The 27,254-nt window shown below is 40.8% G+C and overlaps 1 protein-coding gene across 4 annotated transcripts in view; it reads left to right on the top strand.

Annotated features, from left to right (window-relative positions):
• BTBD7 (BTB domain containing 7) overlaps positions 1 to 26,313 on the top strand; it is a 56,126-nt gene extending 29,813 nt beyond the window's left edge. For 2 of the 4 annotated variants that reach the window (XM_064659007.1, XM_064659006.1), the window contains 9 exons: positions 7,928 to 8,136; positions 9,516 to 9,591; positions 11,742 to 11,902; positions 12,213 to 12,356; positions 12,590 to 12,703; positions 14,228 to 14,417; positions 18,285 to 18,463; positions 19,121 to 19,549; positions 21,414 to 26,313. In XM_064659007.1, the coding sequence (XP_064515077.1) occupies positions 7,928 to 8,136; positions 9,516 to 9,591; positions 11,742 to 11,902; positions 12,213 to 12,356; positions 12,590 to 12,703; positions 14,228 to 14,417; positions 18,285 to 18,463; positions 19,121 to 19,549; positions 21,414 to 22,229 (2,318 nt within the window). In that variant the 3' untranslated portion in view covers positions 22,230 to 26,313. The remainder of the gene's footprint in view (positions 1 to 7,927; positions 8,137 to 9,515; positions 9,592 to 11,741; positions 11,903 to 12,212; positions 12,357 to 12,589; positions 12,704 to 14,227; positions 14,418 to 18,284; positions 18,464 to 19,120; positions 19,550 to 21,413) is intronic. The other 2 variants (XM_064659009.1, XM_064659008.1) reach the window with 1 other exon arrangement.
• Positions 26,314 to 27,254: the final 941 nt, after the last annotated feature.

Raw genomic sequence — 27,254 nt, 5'->3', positions numbered from 1 at the left:
GATGTTGTAATTTTTCTTCAGTTTCAGCAGATGATTCAGCTTTGACTATTTCCATGGAAATTTTCCCATTGCTAACACAGTAATACTCTTTTCTGACTATTGTAATTTAATAGATAGTTTCCCTATGATGGAGTCAACAATAGTATGGGCATGTAGTATGACTCTACTGTCCAAGTAAAGCAGGGCAGCTTTATTTAGAATTTGCTCTGTCTTCATCTTAATTTCTTTCAACTGAGGTTTGTCACTTATTTTCCAGGAGAAAGTGAAATGGATCTTTGAACTAATTTGAGTAAGTGAACTAATCAGCAAGCATATCTTGTCAATAGAGCTGATCATACTGAAACCTGTTTATTTGTAATGGGACTGAGACTGCTATTTAGGGGTGCTGGGTGTTTGTTAACTGTCAAAAAGTGAAGCTCTTCACTTCTTTCACAGAGGCAGTGAGGATTAGAGTCCTCTCCAGGAGGTCCGAGCACATCCCTTACTGTGCTCTGCCTGCCTATTTCTGCACTCTGCTGCAGCTCTTGTGACTTCACGCTACCTCGCTGCTCTCTGTCAGCTGTTCTGGTGCAATCATTTTAACACATTGACTGGTCCTCTTCTGCAGCAAAATTATTAAAACTAGATCAGTTCCGTGTTCTGTTCATCACATGTTGTTAAAATAATCCCCACTTCCAGTCTTACTGCACTGCCATATCCACTGCTTTTGCAGGGACATTTGACTTCAGTATCTTAATTTTATTAGATAACTGTATTAAATACATGAATCCTTTACTGCTTCTTGGCCCTGTTGCCCACTGTCATAAATAGTCTCACTGAGGTGGTGGTACAGTATGTTTTTCTGTTACAGGCATTTGGATGCTGGGGCCTTATGAAATAGTTTTGCTGGGAATCTTTTCTGCCTGCTGATTCTAAAAAGTTTTCTAAATAAAAATTGACAAAAAATAACTATTTCAGACTTTTTGCTTTGCTTTTATTTTTAGGTGTGGAGTTTACTCTTGACAAGTATAAGAACTTAGAAACTTTATTTTAAAGCCATATTCAGTAGTGCAGCCTTTGATCTAGAGGCAGATATTGCCTGACATCAAAAGTACTCTTGATCTCGAGAGGACTGAAGTACTGAAATGCCAGGAATCCCATGGTAGCAGTATTAAATACACATAAATATATTGTGGGGAGATCAGTGCAAGTGTGTCAGTTATATCAGTGCAGTAGGAATGCTCAAAGGAACTAGTCTGGCACTTATAACTTTGAAATAAATTGGGCATGATTAAGTATATATTAATATAAATTATAGAATCAAAGAATAGTTTGGATTGGAAGGGACCTTAAAGGTCATCTTGTTCCAGCCCCCCTGCCATGGGCAGAGACAGGTTGCTCAAAGCCCCATCCGACCTGGCCTTGAACATTGCCAGGCATGAGGCATCCGCAGCTTCTGTGAGCATCCCTACCCTCAAAGTAAAACATTTCTTCCTAATACCTAATCTAAACCTTCCCTCTCTGTTTAAAGCCATTCCCCATTGTCCTTATCCCTACATGCCCTTGTAAATATTCTCTCTCCAGCTTTCTTGAGCCCCTTTAGGTACTGGAAGGTGCTCTAAGGTCTCCCCAGAGTCTTCTGTTCACCACCTCAGCAACCCCAACTGTCTCAGCCATCATAGTCTTCACAGGAGAGATGCTTCAGCCCTCTGATCATCTTCATGGCCCTCCTCTGGACCTGCTCCAACAGGTTCATGTCCTCCTTATGCTGGAGAACAGCAGAGCTGGACACAGCCTTCCAGGCTGGCCTCAAGAATAGAGTAGGGGGGAGAATCCTTGCCCTGCTGGCCACGCTCCTTTTGATGCAGCTCAGGGCACAGTTGGCTTTCTGGGCTCTGAACGCACATTAACAGATTATGTCAAGCTTCTCATCCACCAGTACCCCCAAATGCTTCTCCTCATGACTGCTCTCAATCCATTCTCTACCCAGCCGGTATTTGTGCTTGGGACTGCCCCAACCCATATGCAGGACCTTGGAATGTTTCCCCTTTTCCAGTCAGTGGGAATTTCACTAGACTGCAGTAACTTCTCAGTTATGACAGATAGTGTCTTAACCACCTCATCCACCAGTTCCCTCAGGATCTGCAGATGCATTTCATCCCATGATCGTGTGCATCCTCAGGTTCCTTAGATGGTCTTGAACCTCATCTCCTGCAGTGGGCAGTTCTTTGTTCTCCCAGTCCCTGCTTTTGCCTTCTGTGACCTGGGTGGTGTGGCTGGAGCACTTGCCAGTGAAGACTGAGGTAAAAAAGTTGTTGAGTACCTCTGCTTTCTCCATATTCCAGGTAACCAGGTCTTCTGTTCCCTGCTGAAGAGGGCTCACATTTTTCCTCATCTTCATTTTATCACCAGCGTACCTAGAGAAGCTCATCTGCTCCCTAATTTATTATTTCGAATAGCTGAATATTGTGTTGTATTGGATTCAACACAAGAGTTTTCACTGAGGAAGAGTGGTTAGCATAACACAAAATGCTGCCTGAGCTAACCTTCAGACCGTATTGTATTTTTGCTTTAACAGTTAATCAGAAGTGCTGTGAAGTCATCAGTATTTGAATAAAGCAAAACATAATACTATACACATTAATAATGCCATAATAGATGTACTTTGAACTCAGACTTTCAAGTATGGGAGTACATGAATGTTTTAAATTTTTGTGCTTGGAAAAATCAGCAGAGGGATTAAAAATAGCTCTAAAAACATACCAAACTTGGCCATAGACTTCAGCAGTGTTTAGCCACTGTGGCCCATTGAGCCCTTTATCTCCAGGGCTACTTAGGTCTTGTTCTCTTTTCTGCAAAACGTTGTTATAGTTTTACACCTTCACGTAACCAGAACATGTGTGTTCTAAAATGTGGGAAATAGCACACCTGCAAATTACAGTCTTGGTATCAGTTATCAATTAACTTAATCTGCTTCAAGGCTATGTTTAAAACGTCATTTCAGGAGGAGATAGAAAAGAAAAGCACTAGAACTTGGAGAAGCTAGGAATTTGTGGCATTCTTTGAAGACAGAGAATCCAGTGCTGCCAGGAGGCAATAAATATCAACAGACTGGGAAAGTGCCTGCAATCAGAAGGTGGGAGTTGAACAAGATCCCTTGTTCACAATACAGTTAGAGGAAAGTAGATGTTCTTGGAGTTGCTGCTTACATGATAACAAGTTAAAAAGATGTAGTTCCTGTTTGTACTGTGTAAGTCTTATGACTTGCTTGTGCTGGTTTTGTACTGCTGTGGAGAACCTAAATTCCAGTTACCATATCTCTCAAGTGTATAAGGTCACTTGAATCTGCCACAGGTTGTTTGGTACTGCTGCCTTTCCCCCTGCAGTAGTTTCCTTGTTTCTGTTCTCTGTCCTGACTGTAGAGTTTGTGCTGTTTGGGATCTGATGTTGCTGGAAACAGGATCGATGGAAATTAGTCAACTAGCTTAGTGAGTGGCCACCCAAGCACCAACATGACAGAAGAGGAGGAGTTATGGAGTGTAGGAAGATGACAATCTATTTTAATACCCCTTGTATAAGGGGCTTAGCTTTCTATGACTGCTCTCAAGCCTGTGAGCATGGGCTGCCCTTTAAGGAGTCCTTGGCAAGTACGGGGCGCATTTGCAGCTTTGGGTCTGTGAGACATCTGGACAAATGTTTTCCTTCTTTTGTCCTTTCTCTTCCTGTGAGAAGCTTGGTTAGAGCAGCAAGGGCACTTTTGAGTATGAGATGAGCATCTCTGGATCTTCTAACCATGTTGCAGTTTAGACTAGCTACAGGCCATGAGTCTGAACCATTTTCTATGTGCCAGCAAATTCAAAAAGTGTGGTTCCTGATTGCTAGAATGGTCTCTTCTAATGTCACAAACTTAAAAAAAAAAACATTGAACAGCTTCTAGATTCCAGTTCAGTATTAAGATGAATTCTTACTGCTTTTTCTTCCTTGGCTCCACTGGTTTGTACAAGTTTAGGGGGAAACTCTTCACCACAGAATGAATTAAATCAAGCTGAAAATTTTGTAGCAAAAACTTTGTTTAATGCCACTTTTGTTGATTGTTGAAGGCACTTAATTTGTCTTTAGTAGGTCTGTCAACTGTCTTGATCCCAAGCTACTAGCTAGAATGTTAAACATGGGCTCAAGCCGTTTCTTTCTGGAAGGGCTGTGAAACTGTATTTGAGAGAGAATTGTGGAAGAAAGAACTTGTTTATAGGCAGGGCCTATCGGTATCCAGCAAAAAGAGTGCATGGAATAGCCTAATTTGTCTGAAATAAGGTAGTTATGTTTCATTTTTTTAGAGTCCGAGTTGAATCTCTGACAGATACTAATGGTCATAGAAGCTTATGGGACACTTTGGGACACTGTAAATGGATCTTGGGAAGGCTGTTGCTGCCTGAATATTAAAAGAATAGTATTCATAGGAGAAAAATGCTGTATTCCACTGTGGAGAACTTGTGGCTATTAGATGACTACTTTTTTTGCCAAGTGGCTGATTGTTAAAGCAGAAAAACCTTCTGCCAAAGAAGAAAAGAAGTTGGATTCCTTCCACAGCTAGAATTGGGTTGCCCCAGTTTATTTAGGTGTTCAGAAAACACTTTAATTGTTACCTCATGCTTACTTCAGAGGAAATAGTCTTAATAATCCTGTACTTCTGACCCGTTGCTAAAATTACTCAGGAAAAGGACTGTTTCATTTGCTAGTCGTCCCTAATGAGCTTTTCACCTGATGTTGTCATATCACTGGTAGTTGTGCAATAATTGGACTTGACAGAAGAACTGAGACTAAGCCAGGGGCAGTGTTTCTATAAATCAGCGTTGCTCAGATCTTTGGAACTGCATTTCTCATGGAAATGCAGTTTTCTGTCTTTGCAGGGGCAGGCATCCTTATTGTTTAAAAAATAAATGTCAGATGAAATACTAGGAATGGCATTCACTTTGAGGTAATACTCTGCTCTTGCAGTTTGAGTTTCCTGGTGACTGATTTCAGGAGTGGGTTTACATACTGCCTTTGAAATGGAACAGTCCCTACCTATGATCTTTAGAGTTCAGGGGGATGCAGTGTCTGCTGAAGTCATCTTGCATGCAAAAAGAATAATTGCATGCAAAAAGTTGCATTAGGACTTAACAGGGCAAGGCTTAGTGCAATGTGCAGATGACCCTAAAGAATTGTTTCACACAACTGTGTTTCTTATTCATGGGAGTAAAACTCATCTTTTAAACAAATTGCAGCTAGTCATTAGCTTTCATTCACCCTACCAGGTTTGTTGCTTACTTAACATTTTCCTTTCTTGAACCCCAAAAGGAAGATGAGGTAGACTCACATGACTAAGTTAAATACAATGTGAAGCCTTAAGTATTTAAGTAAAAATGGATCCTGAAGTAGAAAGCTTCAGACTTCCTTTACTCACGTTTAATGTATGCTGAAGTATTTTAAGCTTTTTTGATGATAGATTGGGTTTTGGGTGGTTTAGTAGTTGTGTTATTTGTTTATTTAATGCTGTTTCTCAGATTCTTGGCCAGCCCTTTTTAAGACTTAAGAAAGATTCCTTTAGGAATCTGGGGAATTCCCCCATCTAGAGGGGACAGTTTGTCTAACCTGTACCTCAGCCCACAGTGTATTTCCATTTCAGAGCAGTCCTCATCCTCTACTCTCATTTGTACTGGTGATGACTGCGGTGATGTTCCAAGTGCCTCCAGCCCATCTTTGCTGCCTGTTCACTGCTCACTTTAGGTTAATGTGTGCCATGCCGGTTAGAGGCCAATATCTATAATAAGGCATCTGTTCTTACTACTAGTAGTAATGATAATATGTAACCTAATAGTAATAGGTAGCTCCGAGAAGTGCCGTGTTACTTCAGTAATGGTAAGCAACAATGATTTCAACGCAAAGCAGGTGTGTTGAAACATGACTTAACACTCACTCCTTTGTCAAAAGCAAAAGAAGAGTCTATCTGGGGATGCACAGCCTAGTGCTGCATGTACTGCATTGTTCAGAAATGTGTGTGCTTTTTCTAGCCCTTCTGTCAGTGGCTGCATTGATACATGGTCTTCCTTTTCTCAGGTGAATCAGGCATGTGAAAAAAAAATCATGCAAGTGCTTGTTGAGGAAAGCTTGGTTTAAATATGAACTGGTGTAAAATTTATTACTGTTGGGGGATAGATGTTATTCTCATAAATTGCTTGAGAAATTAAATAAAAAGTGTTTCCAAACATATGTATACATTCAGACATTGCTGAATAAGTTTAGTAAATTTTAATGGCAGAACATTGTTCTTAGAATTATCGCATTGGGGTTTTTATGGTATTAGGTACAAATATGTGTGTCTAATAGGACAGGGAAATTTATAACCAGTCATGTTTGAACTGTTTCTTTCTATTACCTTCTTCTTTACCTTACTGTTTAAGGTTCCCTTCCCAGTGACTTTGCTCCTAAGTAGTAGCTTCTTTGACAGGTTCTCTCCTACTTGAAGTAGCTTGTTCCCTTGTTACTACTTTCTCCTTAATAATATATCCTTCACATTATTACTTGCAATGGAAATGGAGTGAATGCTGTATATTCTGTATGCTGGCCTATGTAGAAAAGTAAGATTTTTTTTCTTTTAATTCTTTTAATTGTTGCTATTGTGTCTTACCTGTATGCAACCAGTGCAAAGATACGTAGCATCAGGAGAGCCATCTGTATCTTAAAAAATGTTGAGAGTACTGTGCTAAACACTGTCTTATTCAGCTTATCCAGGAGCTCAGTAATGAGATACAGACCTCTGAACAGCAAAGTTTAGTCTTTAAATATCCTTGAAATTGAGAGAAAAATGATGATGTCTAAAAAGTAAATTTGCAGTGTAAGCATGCAGCTCTGAACTGTCTGGAGACCTCTCATGGGCATAAGCATAGCTGTAATTTTGTGGCTGTAGTGGGTTGAGACTGCAATGTATAATTCTAGAATAGGGTTTTTTTTTCCTTTAAATGGCTATCTTTATACTAAACCAGATGTATAAAGGAAATTAACAAAGTGGTCTTGGAGACTCCAAGTTATCAACATTGTGGTACCATCTTTCTTAACTCAGTAACCTCAAGTACCCTTGTTTTCAGCCCTCCCACAGTATATCTCCCCTCATTTCTTCCAAATCTGCTTCATTTCCCTTCAGGAGTTTTAACTATCCCCTGTCTCTTCTTCAGAAGACATGTACCCTGTGAAAGAGTAAATCTTAATGTAGCAGTGGGTACAAAAAAACAGTAGCAGACTCCCGGTGAGTCTGCATGGTGCTTGCTTCCCTGTCCTTGCACCCTCCGTGCCCTGCTGGATACCAAGGATACCAGTGTGATGGCCTAGAGCAGCCAGCCAGTGCTTCCTGCCTTTGCTGTGAGTCAGAAAATGGTTCTTTGCTGCCCTCATCCTGTGCTGAGTAGCTGAGTACCAACACTGTCACAGCTCATTTCTGTTCCTCCTCGTGGTCTGTCTCAGGAGGATCCATGTGTGAAGTGATACAGATGAAAATCCCACCTTTGTTACAGTTTATAGGTTTCGGGGGATGTGCTGCAAACAATAGTGACTCAAATTCAAATTTGCAGCTTTAAAATATGTTAAACAGTCAGATAACCAGAGGAGGTTCTAGTTGGGCTCAACTAGCCCAGTTGTTCATCCAGGCATGCCAGCAGACATGATGCTTCATGTGCCTTTAAAAGGTAAATGACTGTGTAGTTGGAATCCTAAACCACCATTAAAATTACTGTACTTTTAGTCAGAATTTAACCCTGTTTTCAACTTTGATCTGTAGGGCACTTCTGTTTTTACTCTCACTGGGACTCATATAACATACATAGCATATATATGACAGATTGAGCCATATGTACTATTCCTTCAGGATCAAAGTGTCTCTGTAACAACATCATTGATTTTTGCCTTTGTTTCCTAGGCTGTGAAGATATTATTGCTGAGAGCATCTCACTAGACACCTTAATTGCCATTCTGAAGTGGAGCTCTCAGCCGTACGGTTCCAAGTGGGTGCATCGTCAAGCTCTGCATTTCCTCTGTGAGGAGTTTACCCAGGTCATGACTTCAGAGGTCTTCTACGAGCTCAGCAAGGACCACCTGCTCACAGCTATTCAGTCTGACTATTTACAGGTAACCTGCAATGCAGAATACAGATGGTCCTGATTGGGGCAGGGTGTTTTATACCATGTCTAGAAATGCGTGGGAGTAGCTCATTTTAAATTGCTCACCAGAGTGAGTTTGTACACACTGAGCACTCCTTTTGTAATACCTAAAAAGTGAAATTGAAGTAGTGATTAAGAAACCTGTTTTGTTCTTGGCTTGTAACACAACCCAAACATGGTACATGCTATAGCTTAGAAGTCTAATAATTGTTTGTAAATGGATGAAAATTATTTTAAACAAGGCATTTCTGAACCTAACATTTGCCTTGTGTGTTTAAGAGGTTTTTTTTATAAAATTATGTGGTGGTAGTAGTTTTGCTGTAACGACATACATACTAATTTGAGTCAGTGGGAGCTAATAAACTAGTAATCATTCAGAAGACTTAATTTAAAATTTTTTTGTGGAAAGACAGAAAAATACCTTTTCTGACAAGTATTGCAGAACTAATTTTTTTCTGACTTTCCTTCAGTAATTGTGTTTTTAGGGAGAGAAAATCATACTGACAGGTAGAAAGCTTCTGGATTTTTGCTGCCATTTCTCTTCAGGGAAGATATCTTTATAATGACAACCAGCTTCTTAGAGCTTAAAGATGACTGGATTTTTTTTAATTGTATCCATTCAATCTTACCTTTTTCAAGGGATAAAATCTTAGAGATTATTTAAAATGGATTTTTTTAAAAGTTTTGTTTACCTCAAACATTTCAGAAATTACAGTTAACAGTACCATTGATCTTCTGTGAGAGTGTATATTTTGACTAAATTTCCTACCCTAGTTGTTAAGAATTTACATAGATAAGTTTAAATTTTTCAGTACATGATTTTTTTCCTGTAAGAATGTTGAGTGGTTAGCACATGTATATAGGTATGAGCAAAGCAAAGTTATTTTATTTATAGTATTACTGAAAATCTTTTTCTTCACATAGATTATAATTTAGTGGGGTTGATTATTTTCATAGCTTTCCAGGCTGTGCAGATGCTGAATTTGTAATGTTAAACAAAAGATCCAAACACTCAGAGGTAGAACTGCCCCTTTTAATTAAATTCAGTAATTCAGATTTAATACCTGTAACTTTCCATAGTAAATAAAATTTCTCCTTCTGTAGAAAAATCCTTTACCTCTTCCTAGGGAGTTAATAAGTGGCATGAATCTAGAAATTATGGTGGTGATATACCAGGAGTACTACCTTAAAATATTAGGAGAAAGTGGTTGGCAGATCATAAAGTGCAAATCCTTCTTGCCTTGTTACAGTTGTGTTTCTTTAGCACTGTAAAAGACCTGTGTATGTGATTTTTGTGTGTGTGTGACATTAAGCATATGCAGATCACTGACTTTCTCTTTCTACCAGGCAAGTGAACAAGATATTCTTAAATACCTGATTAAATGGGGAGAACACCAGCTGATGAAGAGAATAGCAGATCGAGGTGAGGATCCTTTAAACCACACAGTACTAAATCAAATAACCCAAAATTTGTGAAAGCTCTGTTTTGTGGGTAATCTGTAATTTAAGGAGATTTAATCTACTTTGTTCACAGTATAGCCAAAAATAAACAAATGAACTTGTTTTTTTTAAAGTTTTTGTTCTCTAACTGAAATACAAGAAATTCTGTTTAAAGAGAGGAAACTGAAGATGGTCAGAGACTGGAACAGGTTGCCCAGAGTAGTTATGGGATCTCCATCCTTAGAGGTATTCAAATCCCACCTGTATGTACTGAGAGCCAATTTGTGTACTCTTCCTGGGGAGGTGTGGGATGAGGGTGGTGGCTGTGGCTGGACCAAACTTCTAGGTGTCCTTTCAACTCTGTCTGATTTTAAGTCTGGTTGGTTTCCTGTTCTGTCAGAATTATTTTTCTTGTAACTAATTCATCAAATAAAAAAAAACCCTGCAGTATCTTTTACTTTCCTGTGCTTATGCAGGCTTCTCACAGTAATCTTATTCTTAGTTTACTTAGTGTCAGCCTTTCACTTCAGTTAGAGTATGTCTCTCCCACAGAAATCTATGGTGGTGAGAAATAAGCCAAAAAATGGCACTAGTGTTTTCCCTAAAGTAGATGTAGATGTATTTTTATGAGCCTGGATGCACATTGTTGCTACAGTGGTAACTTCAAGGGCAATCTCACCTGTTGGATACAGGAAGTAGGTTAAACATATATTTTCGAAATAGCAAATGCAAGTAGCTTGTAGTTCATCCAGACTACAAAGTATCAATCACACAGTACAAGGGGAACAGAAAGGGAAGAACCTGCCTGTGTAAAGTGTGACTACTGTCTTTGGAGGGCTGGCCATGTTTTTGAAATCTGCTGTTATTGTTTGCAAAAACAACTGCATTGTCATGGACATGTCTTACGAAATGCAACAAAAAGTCTGTTGAAAGATGTGCTTCTGGTGATCTGAGTAAGTATTAACCTGTTTTCAAAACAAGATTTTCTAAGTGTTTGTCTTAGGGCACATTAAAACATAATGGAGCCAGTTTAACATTAACAGACTTGGACTGGGGCAGAAGCTGCTCATTTGGAATAACTGCACAGCTTCCTGTTCTGTGGCATTCATTAAGTAAACAGCTGACTTCTCTTTCCCAGGATCATCAGATAACATGATAAGCAAAGGCAGGAATAAGAGCTATGTCAAGTTCTGTCAGATTAGGGCTGAATTTAGTCTGGTAATTTCATCTAAATTTCTCAGTGACACTCCTGAGTTTACAGTTCTGAATATGTGGTGGTGTCACTCAAATGCCACAAAGCATTAGAGATTGTAATGAGCTCGAGCTGCCTGAACTGAAGGAGGATGGGTATGTTTGACAGGTTTCCTCAAAGAGTGAAGCTGGTCAAATTCAGGTTGGACACAATACCTAAAATAAACGTGAAGGCAGTTAACTGGGGAGGAAGAGTGACCTGAGTGTGTCATACATTGTATCTTGCCATCTCTAGGAAGGTACTCACTCCTGGCACAAATAGGTATCCCATGACCATGAGAGCAATGGAATGGGCTTGGCACTCTTGTTACTAAGGTGGGCTACACAATGAGGTTAGAATAATGTATCCCAGTGGACTCTTCAGGCCTTAATTTGTGGAAAATAAGTCTTTGAAAACTGCTGGGGAAAGGTAGAGGAGCTGCAGGAGGGAGTCCTGGAGGGAACTGCTGTCAGGAAGGTACAAATGTTCTCATAGCACAGCTCTTGATAGAGCTTTACAAGCTTTACCCCAAACGCTGTTTTTGTTTTCTACCTGGCTTACGCTTTAAAACTGGCAGCTGCGCAAATGACCTGTGTTTGTATAAACTGAACCTGTCTCTATGGATGTTCGTATCAGGTTTTAAGGCATGAAATAGAACCACAGAATCATTTGGGTTGGAAAAGACCTCCAAGATCAGAGTCCAACCTCTGACTGATCACCCCCTTGTCAACTAGACCACAACACTAAGTGCCACATACAGTTGTTAATTTTGTGGAACAATGCTGATGAGCACTGTTAATTTAGAATGAGAATTTTGTTTCCTTTTCTATAACTTCCTAGAAGCCCTGTAACTCCTGTTATCCTATTCAAACTTTTTGATGTAAACTTATTCCTTCCCACAGAGCCTAATTTACTCAGTGGTACTGCTCACAGTGTGAATAAAAGAGGTGTGAAGAGGAGAGACCTTGACATTGAGGAGCTGAGGGAGATCCTGTCTCCACTTCTACCTTTTGTCCGCATTGAGCACATCTTACCCATGAATAGTGAAGTACTGAGTGATGCAGTAAGTCAGTCTCATACAAATACCGTTTGGGTTCTTCATACTTCAGTGTTCACATGTGGGGTTTTTTTTTGCTTTAGTGGGTGTTGGGTTTGTTTGTTTGTTTAAAGCATTAACTTCTAAAATGTTATCATTGAGAGTAATACATGTATAACACACTTTTTCTGGTTAAATTTGCTGTTCTTTAGATCTATCAGAAGGCTAAAGAAAAATCAGTAGTGGCTAAAGAAAATTCCGTGTAAAAATGCATTTATTGCAAGTTTTTACCATATTTATATTTAAAAACCATAAACCTCTTTCTTGATTCTTAAAGATGAAGAGAGGCCTGATTAGCACTCCTCCTTCAGACATGCTACCAACATCAGAAGGTGGAAAGTCAAATGCCTGGCTGCGGCAAAAAAATGCTGGGATATATGTGCGGCCAAGACTGTTCTCGCCATATGTGGAGGAGGCTAAGGTAATAGTCATCAGCAGCACTTGACTATGGTCACATTAGAGTCATCGGGGGTTCTGTAAACAGGGAAAGATTTTGGTATGTTTTGTGTCTCTTTACATGTACTGGCCTAAAATACTAACATTTTCAATTTAACAAGACTTACAAGATTGATCATCAGGCTCAAGTCTCTAGAACTGGTCAGAAAAATTTCAACAAAATTTTTTTTTGTCGAAATTGAAATGTTTGCGAGACAGATCTTGATGAAATTCCACCGGAAACAAAGCAGCGTTCTGAGGGAAACCTCCCTGGTTTCCAGCCAGTTTGCCGGCCCAGCTCCTCGGCAGCCCTCCTGGCAGGCGGATGGCAAGGTGAGAGCCTGAGAGTCCCAGTTTGCAGCTAGTCAGCAACTTTGGTGCCAGGTCTTTCAGGCTCCCCAGCTCCCCCCAGAGCTGGGTGGAGAACTGCTATTCCACTCGGCAGAGGACTCTTGGTATTTCCTCTTCTTGTTTGAATCAGAACATACCCAAAAATCTTGTGATCCTCCGCAAAATGGAATAAATATCTTGTGTCACATGTGAGTGAAGTCCTTTGTGTCCCTCTCAGGCAGTAGCTTCCCTATTTAATTTCTTGCATGAGCACTGTCAAACTGAAGATCTTGCAGCATCTCTGATGTTTGGTGACAGGGGCAGGATGTTTGGTGCTGTGTGGGGCAGGAACGTGCCACGTTCTGTTTGGCAGAATGGGAGCCTGTTATGTTGCTGACTAATGCCATCACTTAAGGTAGCTCTGACTTAAGTTGAGAGCTCATGAGTCCTAGCAGGGCAGGTGACTGCAGAACAAGAGGATTAGATGAAGCTGGGTACGTCCACATCACCTACAGACTCTGACCACTGCTCTGATGAATTCAGAGAGTTTGCCCTGTGCCTAAGAAAGAAAATGTTTTCTAAGTGTATGTGTTGTTGTTGGCATCCTCTCTGGGGAGGGAAGAAATAAAACTACTTCACATTTTGGGTACAAAGGTTAGAACACCAAGTGGCACTAAAACAGCAAAGGAAGAATAGCCAGTTAAAATGTTATCTTTTTATCTTGGATTGAAGATTAAAGCTGACAAAAATGTGTTAAAGAATACGTGATAAAAGCTTTGACTCTCAGTTTTCAGGTATATGGTATGGGAGTGCTTTAGTAGTTAACTAAAGGTGCATTCTAACACTCCCCCCACCTCCTACCCCTTGTCAGGATTCCTACTTGTTTCTGTTAGTTCCATATTACGCTGTTAATGTTTTTTAAAACCACTTTTGGCTGTTTAACCTTAGAGAGAAGACTCTCATACTTAGTCTCTGATAACTTTACTCCTCCTGTTCATAGTTTAAGTATTGTGAAATGCAAACACTGTGAATGAGTAATTTCTGATTACTTTTTTTAGTTCACTGTTAGCCTCCCATATTTTGAAATAAATCCATATAACATTAAATCATAATCTTAAAAGGGTAGGCATAAATCCCTTTCTATTCTTTAAGATGTCTGAGGGAAACATGTTTCATTTTCAGACTCATGCCTTCCACTCAGTGGCACAGTGTTGAGACTCACAGGCAATAATTGCCTCAAAGTCTGGAAGGTCTGGCCTCAAGAAGGTCACTTCTAATCTGGCAGGTACAAAATAAATAAAGCAACCTTCCCAAACTTTATTTGCCTGCCTGCTCTTTGGTCTGACTCGACTCTGACTGGAAAATGGAATAGAAAATGCTGAGGAGAAAGCCAAATACTGTTGGTGACCTGTAAAAGTTACTGTGGTGTAGCAATTGCTAGACTTGTGCCCTGGGGACTGCGCTTGCAGCAGGTGGTGGGGGTGTGTGTGCAGTCCTTCATGAGGGCTTTGGTGGCTGTCGTTGCAGTCTGTGCTGGATGAGATGATGGTGGAACAAACGGATCTCGTTCGTTTGCGGATGGTCCGAATGTCCAACGTGCCCGACACCCTTTACATGGTGAACAACGCGGTGCCGCAGTGCTGCCATATGATAACCCACCAGCAAGTCAGCACTAACCAGACCAGTCCTCCCTCAGTCATAGCCAACGAGATCCCAGGTAAGGCTGCTGGTTGCTTCCAATGCCGATTGATCTGGGGGCTTGGGCCTGGGGGAAGTGAGAGTCAGCTATTGAACATTATGATTTCCGTGGAGAGTAGCACTGCATCAGTACTAGTCTCTTTGCTTTGGTCTGTTCTGAAGACATTAGCTGGTTTTGGATGGCACAGTAACTAGTTAGAAAACAATCTGAAAAACCTTGGACTGGATAAACACTGTAGAACACTTGCTGAAGCCTCACTCTTGGTTCTCAGAGTTTTCTACAGTGTTCTCAGTTTTCTACAACCAGTTGTCCAAGATGGGTAAGATACAGGAGGCTGGAAAATGGCAAAATACTGATTTCTTTTAAAAATTAAAAGCTGAGGAGCATAACTTACAGGGAAATCAGCTTAATTTAGTATGCTAGAAAATATTGGAAGTAGACATTCAAAATACACTTATTTCAGTTTACCAAATCTACTTTAGCTTTGAAGTCAAAGCTGCTTCATTCCTTTTCATGGGCAAGTAGATATGGCCTCTCTTTGCTTCAGGATACTTGGTGTAACGTTCCCCATAGGCAAGCCAGGAGAATATATACTAAATATATTTTGTCATTTATGCACTTGATCTTTTGGTATCAGACTGGAAGAATGTATCTGGTAGGATTCCCAAAGCATCTAGCTCTTCCTCGCTTACCCCTGTAATTAATAATGCTCATTATTAATACTCAGTGTGCATAGAGAATACACTGCCAAAACTTGCAACTGATGACAAGTTGGAAAGGTCAGTGAATGTTTTGGAGGACAGGATTAGGTAGCTAAATGACCAGGATTTAATTTAAATTCAGGGAAGAAACTGTGAAACACTGTGTAGGTGTAGCCAGCTATGTGCATGTGGGATGGCTGAGGGGAGCTCTGTGGAGAACAGCCTGAAAGTCAACAGTATACAATTCCATAAAGAGCAGTTTTTGTGCTAAAATACAAAAACAAATGTGCCACAAAACGTGAGGTGATTCGATCTTGGAGCATCGCGTGTAGCCCTTTAAATGGCCATACTGGATCAGGTCAAGGATTTGTCTGTCTACCCTAAATCCTTATTCTAGCACTCACTGGAAGTGAGTGCATAGGGAAGCACAACAGAGAAACCACATAAAATAATCCCCGTTAAATTCTGTGTGCTTTTCAACCATGTGCAGCTTGTAGCTATGCTGTGGTGGATGGTGTTTTCTCTGTAGTTAGTAATTTTAAATGTGTTGTTAATCCATGAGTTTATGCAGTCTCTCATTAAACTTGTGTGTACTTTTGGCATCAGTTTTTAGATCAAAATATCACATTTCAGTAGATACAGATCAGTTTGGGAGTCTCTAGAAGAGCAATAAAGATGGCATGCCAACAAGAAAACAGTCATCTTCCTCCACTACTCCTGATTCCCTGTTTTATAAACTTTTTGTGTATCAGTTATGTCTCCCTTCAGTCAACTATGTTGAAAGGAAGTAGATAAACTATTCTTGCAGATGCTAGAGCCAGGACAAAAATAATGGATTGAAATTGCTGCAAGAGAATTTGAGGTGTTAGGAAGATTTGAAATACTGTTTAGTTATAAGTTTTCTGGGAAATTTTTTGAAATGGTTTTGATCTGTTGCTTGTGATTTGGGAAGAAACTTGATAAAGCCTTAAAGGGAGCTTCTGAAAACTTCTGTTTGATAAATTCGATAAAAGCACTAATTTTTTGTTTAGAAACTTATAGCTGTGGCATCTCAGCAGTGCATTACTTTCCTTCCCATACACACACACAGAGAAAAGTATAAATGTACTCACTATGAATCGAATATAAAATATTTCATTATAAGTTATGACTTTGATAACACTTTGCTCAATCTTAGTTTCCAAAGAAGTTGAGAAAGGCAACAGGTTCTCAGAGGTCTCCAATATTTTGCAAAAGTTCTCACGTTCCCTGTTGGCAAGCATGAGACATCTTTACCAATCTGAAGCTCCACTGCAGCTTGGTTCTGTACAATTTAATGGGTAGGAATTATTGCCAGTCCTTTGATTTGAGCATAGATATGAGCCCTGAGCCTGGCCAATAGTTGGAGCACAGGAATTGTGTCCCAGTAACTGTCTGCTTCGCTTAGTTCTGTAATTAAGCAGAAGAATTGATTGGTTTTGCCAGTGCCTCTTTGCTAGGATGGGCAGATGGAGCCTAGTTAATTTGAGGAGATTAAAGCCTGTACCAAACCTATAACTTGTACAGAAATACATCCTAAAGTGTAGACAGAGCACAGGAGCTGCCGGGGGGAGAGCTGGGCAGCATCGCCTCCATGCCCCTTGGACTGGGCTCAGAACAGGAGGTTCTTTACAGCTCAGCTGTTCTCCATCTGTCCCTGGCATCTCCTTGTACCCACTGCCTGAGGACTGTATTTGCATAAATGCTGCTGGCAGTGTGTCTTAAAGCTCTTCCTGCAGCACTATTGTAGAATGAGTTCAGCCTGTGCTGAAGACTGTTCTAATTTGAGGCCAGGTTCTGCAAGTGGTTGGGTTTCCTTACATATTTTCCAATTTCACTTTGAATTAGAAATCCTGCAACTGAGAGAATTGTATTTTGATATATGTAATCTTTATTCTGTGTGTTTCAAGCAAATAATAGTAAAAAAACCCAGAAACAAACCTGGATGTGAGAATACAGCACTTCTTAATGCAAAACTGATATCATTTTTATGCCTACTAGTTTGGAGAACTGCTTCAGACTTCTCTTAAATCCTCTTTTTTCCAGTATTAGCAAAATGCTGGGTGTAGCTAAACATATGGCTGCTAAATCAGGATTTTTCAGAAGAATTTAAGTGTGTGGAGGGTAGCATGGAGGACTTATTTCCAGGCCTTGAAGACTGATTAGAATGGGTTCGTTCCTCCTCCCAGCACAGGAACTCCATTGAGGGGAGGGGGAATATTTTGCACCACTTGTACTTATCCTTCATGTACCAATGTAAACTTTGTGAAATAAGGACCAGTTGTAGTTGTGTGGTGTTGGGTTTTCTCCTTCTCTGTAATGCAAATGTGTTTTTACACTGCTCTTGCTGTATGATCTGTTTAATTTTTATGAGCTTTCATTATGGATATCTGGTCATGACAATATAAGCACTTGTAAAGCTGTTAAAGGATCAGACACCAGGACTTGCGTATCTGAATTTGTCTTCTCTATGATATGCACGTTTTCATGAGGACAGAAAGACCACAGAGAAATACCATTCATTGTCAAACAGCAGTAAGAAGTGGCATGAGAAAGTTTTGCAACAGGATAAATACCCCAAATTATGTACTATTTTCTTTTGGAAAGGTTTTTTAAAATTATTTCAATATGGCTGCATAAAACAGTATAATTTTAGCAGGTTTTTGTTGGCTTACAGTTTGTGTAACTTTTGTAAAATGCACTTTTTCTAGTTACATACTGGTGTTATGGTCTTGTGATTATAGAATTGCATTAGAAGTATGAAGTGTATGCCAAAAAAATCAGCGAATTCTCGGCCTGTACAATTCACGAGGGAACATTCAGTTGTTATTTAAGATATCCTTTCCCCACCTCCAGTCATGGAATTCCTGCATCATAAGGGGTTTACAAAAAAAAGGCTCTGTTTGTGGCTCATTCTAGCAGAAGCTGGAAAAGTGATGTATGCTTTTACCATTTGTATGGTGTGTGTTATCCCATGTGGCTTAGTGATGCTCCGTGGAGCACGTGTAAGTTGAACAGTTCTTGGCAGAATGCTCCTTAAAAAAAGAAAACAACTCAAGGCAGCCTGATGTTAGACTTTTTCTTCAGAATTGCAGTCAAACTTACTGTCTCACAGTTCAAAAAGGAATCTCTATTATCCCTACCCCATTCTCTGTTATTCTTCCAGTTCCCAATCTCCTCGTTGTGAAAGAGATGATCAAGCGGCTGCAGGAGCTGCGTCACACGGAGCAGGTGCAGAGAGCGTACGCCCTCAACTGCGGAGAAGGTGCCACAGTCAGTTATGAGATTCAGATCCGTGTGCTGCGGGAATTTGGGCTTTCTGATGCTGCTGCTGAACTTCTGCAGGTATGAAAAGTCGCTGTATACGATACTGAATTGACCTAATTGTGCAGTGTGCAAGAGGAGCACTCTGTGTGCAGGTGCACAAGTGCTTTGAGATGCCTTCATAGCTGCCCAGGTGCAAACACCAGTTGCAGTTGACGTATGTGATTTTATAAATGTGTAAGTGCAATGTATAAATACTTTTCTCAGGAGTCATTGCCACTCAGGGTGTTCTTACTGATGCAGATTTTGGGGATGAAAAAAAATCTGCTGAAGAGGGAGTTGACAAGAGGAGTAGAACCATAACTTGAAACCTAGATTATTATTCATTCTTGAATTGGAAAGGAGAAAAAGTGGTAACTAATCCTGTAGGTCTGCACAGTAAATATCAGGACTGGGAAAACTGGAAATCCCACTTCTGTTTATACACTGCTGTTAAAGCAAATGCTTTCATTGGTCAACTTACACAGTGAATCTGATGCTTCTTGTCTTATTTTAAAAAAAAAAATCTATATTCTGTTGTAGCTGTAGTCACCTTGAGTGCTGGTGAGGTTGTAGGTGGCACAACCAGGCAGTTACAGTACTAGCACATTTCAAGTTCCAAAGAGTGCTAGTTTAGGAGATTTTTTCTAAATGACTTTCTACTTTGTCCTGTTACATGCTGGGTTTTTGCCTTTGCAGAATCCTCACAAATTCTTTCCTGATGAGCGATTTGGGGATGAAAGCCCCCTCCTGACAATGAGACAGTCTGGACGGTGTCGTGTTAACAGCACTCCCACTGCAGAAACCATGTTTACAGAACTGGACTCTTTTGTGGCCTTCCATCCACCACTGCCCCCTCCTCCACCTCCATATCACCCACCAGCAACTCCTATTCATAACCAGTTCAAAGTGGGCTGGAAACAAAGGGTGCCAAGTCAACATCCCTCACGTTCCTTCTCTTACCCGTGTAATCACTCGCTGTTCCACTCCCGCACCGCCCCCAAAGCTGCACCGCCTGTCTACTTGCCTGGTGTGAAGGCAGCACCTCCTGACTGCACTAACACCACAGGTCTGGGGCGACAAACAGTGGCAGCAGCAGCAGCAGTGATGGCAGCTGAGAAACAAGTGGTAAGTACTGTGATTTCTCCTCCCTGTCTCTGGCCACTCAAAGTACCTTAGAGAAGGAGTCAGAGGGAATTCTTATGATGAAGTTGGCTTTGTTAAATAAAAGAGCATTTTTGTTGGTTAGGGGAAGATTTTTCTACCAAACTGGCTGTCAGCATTCTACATCCCAAAAGCATCCTAATCTCCGGAAGAATGAACGTTCCAGGGGCAGGAGCATTTTTGGAGGGGCAGGTGGCACTCATGCTTCTGAAATCATGGAATCGTAGAATACCCTGAGTTGGAAGGAATCCATAGGGATCACCAAAAGTCCAACTCCTGGCCCAGCACAGGACAGTCCCAAGAGTCACACTATGTGCCTGAGAGCATTGTCCAAATACTTCCTGAACTCTGCCTGGCTTGCTACCATGATCACTTCCCTGGGGAGTCTGTTCTAGTGCCAGCCTTTTCCTAATATCCAGACTAAATCACTCCTGACTCAGCTTCATGCTGTTTCCTCTCATCCTATCACTGGTCACCACAGGGAAGAGATCAGTGTCTGCCCCTCCTCTTCCCCTCATGAGGAAGTTGTGGACTGCAGTGAGTTCTCCGCTCAGTCTCCTCCGGATTTCAGCTGCTCCTCGTGTGGCAAATGTGGTTTGCTCTACACTAAAGCAAAGCATAAGCCACCTTCAGTAGTGGACTGCAGGCTGTAATGCAGAGGTAGAGGTAGTGATGGTATTAACTATTCACAGGTAGGTAGTCTGAAGTAAACAGGTTCCCTTTATACATATGTGAAGAACGTGAAAGCTTTACAGCTGTGAAATACTTGAAAAGGAGTAGGAAAGCAGAAATTGGTAATTGCCAATACAAAGGGGTTTGTTACAGCATTTAGAAGCAATTATTATCGTTGCTTAACTACAGTGTGGTACAATGAAATCAATGAAATATAAGATACTGGATAAAGACATAGATTTACTTTTTTAAAGCAGAAATAAATTACCACATTCGTTATTTAGCATTTCCTGTACTTCACTAAGCTATCAGTGCATAGTTGTGTCATACTGAAAACCTGCACATTAGATGCAGATTTAATCCTTGAGTTCTGAATGGAAACATGGATTTTATTTTTTTTCCCTTTAGCAATTGTCTTAAATACATTGCACTTCTGTTTATATTTTAGGTTAAAATATTTAATTTCACATTAGAAATGTTTACCATTGTTTGATCAAGGGTGGGTTTTGTTGCATGTCTCTCTCCTTTGATCAATACTGACTTCCCTAAGGAAACGATATAGTGATCTTTTTCACATTAGAAATATTTCTGCTGGAATGTTTCCATAAATAATGCAAGGAGGAACATAGGCTTAATATGAGGGATATTTTTGTTCTGTGTTCTTTCTTCAATTTGTTAGTTACTAGTAATCAATGATTACTAACATTCCTTTCACTAGAATTATAAATGCAAGCAGAAATTTTAACTCTTCTGTCTGGAAGGCTATAGTGACAACATGCATGTTCCATAGCTTCCCTGCACTGTAACTCTGTGCTCTAACAAACCATTTGTTAAGTTCTGCCTTGCTTAGTTTGGTAATTGGAAGTGGCTTAAAGTAGGCCTGCCTTTAAGAAGTTTAACAGTCCTTTACTTCATAGTCAAGGCAAGATGCATTTAAAAGGAGCAATTATTGTGGCACAACAGCTTCATGAAGGAAACAAGCAGGAAGGTGAAGCTCAGTGGATACATGTGTTCTTTAAACAGTGCAGGAAATTTGCAGGCTAAGGTTGGCTAGGGATTAAGAAAATGCCATTTTGGATTAGGAAAACCATCCTACATACAGTTTGTGTTTAGCTTTTGTCTTTGTTTCTATGGACCAATTTCTTTTCTTTTCCAGTGTACTCAGCCCTTGCTAAATGACCTGATGCCAGATATTGCCATGGGTGTGTCAGCGATGTCTTTAAAGGAGAGAAGATTACCAGAGCTCACGGTTGACACGGAGTTAAGCCAGGTGGTTACAGAGGTAGGGCCTGGCCCACCCCAGCACATTTCATGTATTCAGAACAGACACATGCCTACTGCTCGGAAAAAACATGCAATAGAGCAAAAAATAGATGCTCGAGAAAATCCGCAGGAATATCCTGACTTCTATGACTTCTCCAATGCTGCATGCAGACCCTCTACTCCAGCACCCAACAGGCACAGTCCTTCGCCTTCACAAGGCATTTATTTTGGCCCAGATTTGTATAGCCACAATAAGGCATCACCAAGTGGCTTAAAGTCAGCCTATCTACCTTCCCAGATATCTCCTAAAAAGCAAGAGGACTCTAGGAGGGAATACCTGCTCTCGCAAGATGGGCATCAACACAGGCAAAAGAATGAGCCAATACACCTCGATGTCTTAGAACAACCTCCCCAGCGACTGGACTTGGCCTTGGCCAACCAGGAAAATGCTGGGAATGGCCCTGTTCACGTCAGGGGAAGAGCAAAAATGGAAACGGATTTAACCTATGGGCTAACCTCCAACAGACCTTCGCTCTCTGCCTACACCTCTGAAATGCCAGAAGAGAGACCCAGTAGGAGACTGGCAGATGATGAGCCATTGGAACATGGAGCACAGAGGAATGCAGATTTGGAAAGGGAAGATGCAGTAAGCAGAGGAAGGAGGTCTCCCAACAAACCAGACTTCCTGTACAAAAAATCTGCCCTATGAAAGCAACCTCCACTATTTCTCTGTGCCTAAGAGTTGTAAACATCCCATTCCTTGCAACTTTTGGCCTCACTTCTGTCAGACAAATTCCTTCATGCCAGCAGAAAAATTCAGCTTCGCTCACTTCTTTTGTACATACATTGCTTTGTTAGAGACAGCATGTTATCAATTTTGTTTTAATGCTGCTTCTGGTTTTATTTTGTGGGAATTTTTTTTTTTGAGCAGATTTAATTAAGCCTTTAAAAAAAAAAAAAACAACAAAAAAACCACCACAAAACCGGTACCTTTTTTCTACAACCTGGTAGCCTTTTGCACCTGTACATCTATTTTAGTGTATTAGTTTTGTACTAATATGTTAAACTTTAATGTCACATTTAAAGGACTGTATTTTCATACTTTTGCATTTATCCTTTCACATGCCAATTCCCTATGTGCATTGGGTTGCACATTATGAAATGTATTTTCTTATGAGATAGTAACAACCTGTTTATTTTTTAATTATAGGAATTCCAAAGAACAGCACATCAAAAAACCTACATTTTTAGTTAAGATTTTTTTGTTTGTTTGTTTGGATTTGAAATCTTCCTGATTTTTATGACTACAGCAAGAATCCAGTCTAATGTTTTGTTTGAAAAGTTTTGGCAGCTGGTCTTATATAGATAGCAAACCCACTTCAAGAATTACATTTGGGTTTTTAAGAGTTCAGAGGGAAATTTAGGAGTCCAAATTCTAGTGAATTTACTGGAATATGACAGCTTGAGTCTGTTTGCTTCTGGTTCAGCTGTGCCCATTGAGAACTCCATGATTACCCAGAAGCACTTACTAGACAGATTAGAATTGTTGATTTGCCCATGCAGAGATAAATGTAGAAATACTATAAAAATGATAGTAACTACTTGTTCTTCCAGCTGCTCATACATGGGGATAGTGAAGACCAGATTTGTGGATTCCTGCTGAGTCGGAGTGTCAGGAAGACAAGGCATAGTCAACAACCTTTGCTGTTGCCTGAACATGAGGGAGGGTTCCCTCTCCCGGAGGTGCCGAGGTGACTGTCCATTGCCTTGCTTTCTCCTGCCTACGGTTACAAAAGGGCTTCACTCGTGGTGATGTCTTGTAGTGTTCCTTACCTGATCTCACGTGTTGCTGACTCCATGATCGCAGCTCTTCTGGGAGCAGAATCCCAGTGAAGAGTCTCTGCTTTAGCATCATGACACGTGTGAAGCTTTAGCACTCTTGAATTATGCCTCCATTTCCTGAGTTTGCTTTTTGAAAGCACAGAAATGAGATTCCTCTTAACAGGATGTGAGGAGGGAATGATGGTGATCTGGGCTGGCTCCTGCCACTGGGGTGGGGTTCAGCAATGCACTGGGGTGGGGGGGAATGGTTACAGTTGTGAAGTGCATCCTTAATACTCACTGTGCAGTTCTAGGAACAAATTCATTGCATTCAGGATAGGGATCTGATGCCACTGCAGTGTAGTGATTGCTGGTAAAGGCCTGTTTGGGGGGGGTTAAATACAGTTTCTATAATACATTTCCCTGTAGTAGAACACTTTAGTCCCATGTGTGACCTTAGGACTTCTTTAAGGTTATGTTGAGTGGATTCCTGCAGCTCAAAATGCTTAATATTGTTTTAACAGAAATCGTGCTGCAACTTTACTTTTGGTTTTAGCTGATGGCAGATTCTTAGCTAATGTGTTTCATTAAAGTATGCTGTGTCTCCTGCATATGCATCTGTAGACCTCCTGCCTCATGGAAGCTCTGCAGACACTCCTTTTGAGATGCAGCCATGGAAAACATGGTGTAGGATTGGAACAGAAACTGTGCAGGTGATGTCTTGTGGGTGAGGGGAGATTTCTTTCTTTTTTACCTCTGTCAGCCTTTTTAAGCTGTTTTTTTGCCCACAGTCGAGGCACTTGGTGGTCCCGGCTTCATCACCCACATGTGGGATTTCCATGGGACGGCAGTGTAGAACATTGTTAAATGCAGGGTGTCAGTGGGGAGATGGTGCTGCTGCAGGTTGGTGACTGAGGTTCACGGGGTTTCTTGTGAAGATCGAGCATGGTGCTGTCTGACTGCGTAGCTGTTACCGCACACGAGGGTCTCATCCTCGCCAGCATGAGACCACCTCACCAGAAGCATTAACTTTCATCTCATACAAGAACCCTGAAACTCCCTGCACTTGCATCATGTATGTGTTGGCGGCTTAATTACTAAAAAGTTAGAGCTGTCCTCAGAAGACTGATTATTCTGAATAATTTATTTTTACCTAAAACTGATAGATGTACTTCAGGAGAACTATTTTAGTTATCACAGTTTGATGTGGCACTGTGTACCTGGACAGAGGTGGGGCTGAGACCTACAGATAAAACTTTAACGTTTGAAATTTTGTGGGGGCGTGGCTGATGAAGGTAAGAAGTTTTGAGGTTATGGTTTGAGGAAAATCATGAAATGCTGTGGCTTTGGAATAAGCTGGTGAGAAATGCCTCAGGGGAGGACACGTTTGCGTTTTAGAATATAAAATTGCTTTTGAAGTCTCAGGAGCTGAGCAGTATTCAAAAAAGAATCGAGTGTTTAAAAGTAGGTGCAGAATGAAAGACAAGTCTTTCTGAGGCCACAAAGACAATCAGGCCATGCAGACAATCTGTTTTCACTTGTATATTTTGAGTTGGGAAGAAGATGGTAGCTAATGGCAGCTGATTTGAAGTGGAAAAGAAGGATTTGTTGAATTACTGGAACTGGATTACTTTACTCCAGCGTAGGATTTCCTATTTAGTTGGATGTGCAGAGGGAGAGGAGAAACCATCTTTTCTTAGAAGCATTATTCAGAAGCTAGTGTTCATACTACATCTCACTCACACAACACGTGTACCTGTGCTACCTGCTACTTCTTATTCTCTGTCTACTGAAACTTTGGTGCAGAAGCTCCTTGTTTACATGAAGCACTTTCTGATTAGGCTGGAAATTGACACCTTTTCCTCCTATAAATTTGATGGAGATGACAGATTACTGACTATTTTGCTTGGATAGAGGTATAAACATTGTTTTCTTGAATGAGGGAGACTTGTGCTCCTTGTTCTATTAAAGAGAGAGCTCAGACTTTGTATTTAGTGAGCAACATGCAAAAACTTCTTATTCCCTTTTCCCCAACTACCCTTCCTCTTTTCCTTAATATATGGATGAATAACTTAATTCCTAAAACACATTTTTTCCTTTAAAATGTTTTGTTGTTCTACGGAATTACTGTAGTTGTGTATTAGTAACTGCTGTGTTGATTGGCAGTTTCCTGTTGTATTTTTCCTGTTCTTAAGGACTTTCTCTTATGAAAATTAAGGCTGTGGCCACCTGTACTTGTAAAGCCTTGGGTTTTGGTCCTGGAATGTCCCAAATGTTTGTCTTAGGGTTTTCTTTGGTTTGGTGGGGGTTTTGAGGGGGTTGGGTGTTAGTTTTGTTTGGTTTTTTGGTTTGTTTGTTTTGGTTGGTTTTTTTGGTTGGGTATTTTTTTGTTTGTTTGAAAGAACACTAAAGCTGTTTGAGGCACTGTTCCTTCTTCTAATAATTCTATGCTTCTATGGTAGAGGTGGTGCTGAGCCCTGTGGGGTACAGGGAACAGCTGAGAGGGAAACTTGTAAAACCGCACTTGGGGTTTCTGTAATTACCTGTACTGCCAGGAGGCAGCCCTGCCTTCGGCAGCATTATGGATGTTTCTTGTCCTTGTGTTGTTACTGGTATAAAGTCAAGTGCCTTCAATGCTAAAGGCTCAGAAAACTTTCTTAAACTGACTTCATGTCCTATGCAAGTGTTTTTTCTACAACCTGCATAACCAGTACTTTGTAAAACTTGTTTACGCTTCAATTGTACATAGTGTTTTTTAAAAAAAAAATAAATAGTATTTTTATTTAGGTACCTCCAAACTTGAATTCTAGTCTTGTGTGATGCATTGTAAAACAATACATTTCTCTTTTGAGTACCATTACAGTTGTAAAAAGGTTTTCACTGGTTCTATTTTTCTACTGTTGCTGAGAAGCATGTAACACTGACTTTATCCTACATATAGTTGGCATTTCAAATAAATGGCTTGTATAGAACATGCTTGTGTGGCTGCTTCCCGTGAACTGTGACCAGCAGTGCTGGGCTGGCTACACCCACCACCCTGTCCTGCTCACTCCAGGCTGGCAGTGACTGAGGGCCTGGGGAAAGGAGCTGAGCAACACAAACAGAAAGGTGCCCTCTGACTGTAAAGGCTCCTCAGACTGACAGGGTTTGTTCCTCCTGGGGGGAAAAAAGTACCCAATAATGCTTTGAGCATCAAAGACATGATATAAAACAGTGTAAGAAGAGGGATTCAGAATCTGTGGCACTGATCAGGCAGTTTTTAAAAAGGAAAAAGCATTTCAGTGAAGGAGTTCTGTGAGTTCTGTCTAGAGCCTGATGGACTGAGGCCATTCCCTGTGAAAGGCAATAGGGCTCAGAGCTGGGGCCATGGGACACAGCCCTGGATCCAGGAAGTGCGCGCTCAGCTGGACAGACACATTTAGTACTTGGCACTCCCAAGTTGCAGTTTTGCTGCACTGGCTGACTGTTCATTACATCTCATTCACAAACAAGTGTCTCATTGGTTCAGAGTGATGACTGAAGTTCAGAAGTGTCATCCAGTCGCTTGACTGGTCTCACTTTGATGTACAAGAGCAAAATACTGTGAATTACGATCTGACACAGAGCAGAGGTGCATGAGCACAGCGGGGCTGGGGCTGGGCCTCACTGCAGCACTTCTGTGTGCCCTGGGGCCTCTTAGTGTGTATTTATTGTGGAGAACAACACAGCTTGGAAAAGCGAGGTGTTGGGTTCAGGGTGATCTGAGCTCAGAGCTGGAACCCAGGACAATGATTGCCTCTGGGCACCCTCTCCCTCACCCCTTCAGTGAACTACAAAAACAGCAATACAGAGCAAACATACCCCCATCCTGCTTTTTTCTGTACTTGCTGGCAGGATGCAAGCCCTTGTTTCACACCTGGGTTAGGTGGAGGCA

The sequence above is a fragment of the Pseudopipra pipra genome, chromosome 6 (assembly GCF_036250125.1).
Source record: "Pseudopipra pipra isolate bDixPip1 chromosome 6, bDixPip1.hap1, whole genome shotgun sequence".
Lineage (NCBI taxonomy): Eukaryota > Metazoa > Chordata > Aves > Passeriformes > Pipridae > Pseudopipra > Pseudopipra pipra.
Note: the sequence above shows the minus strand (reverse complement) of the source record. Positions and strands in the feature narration are given on the sequence as shown.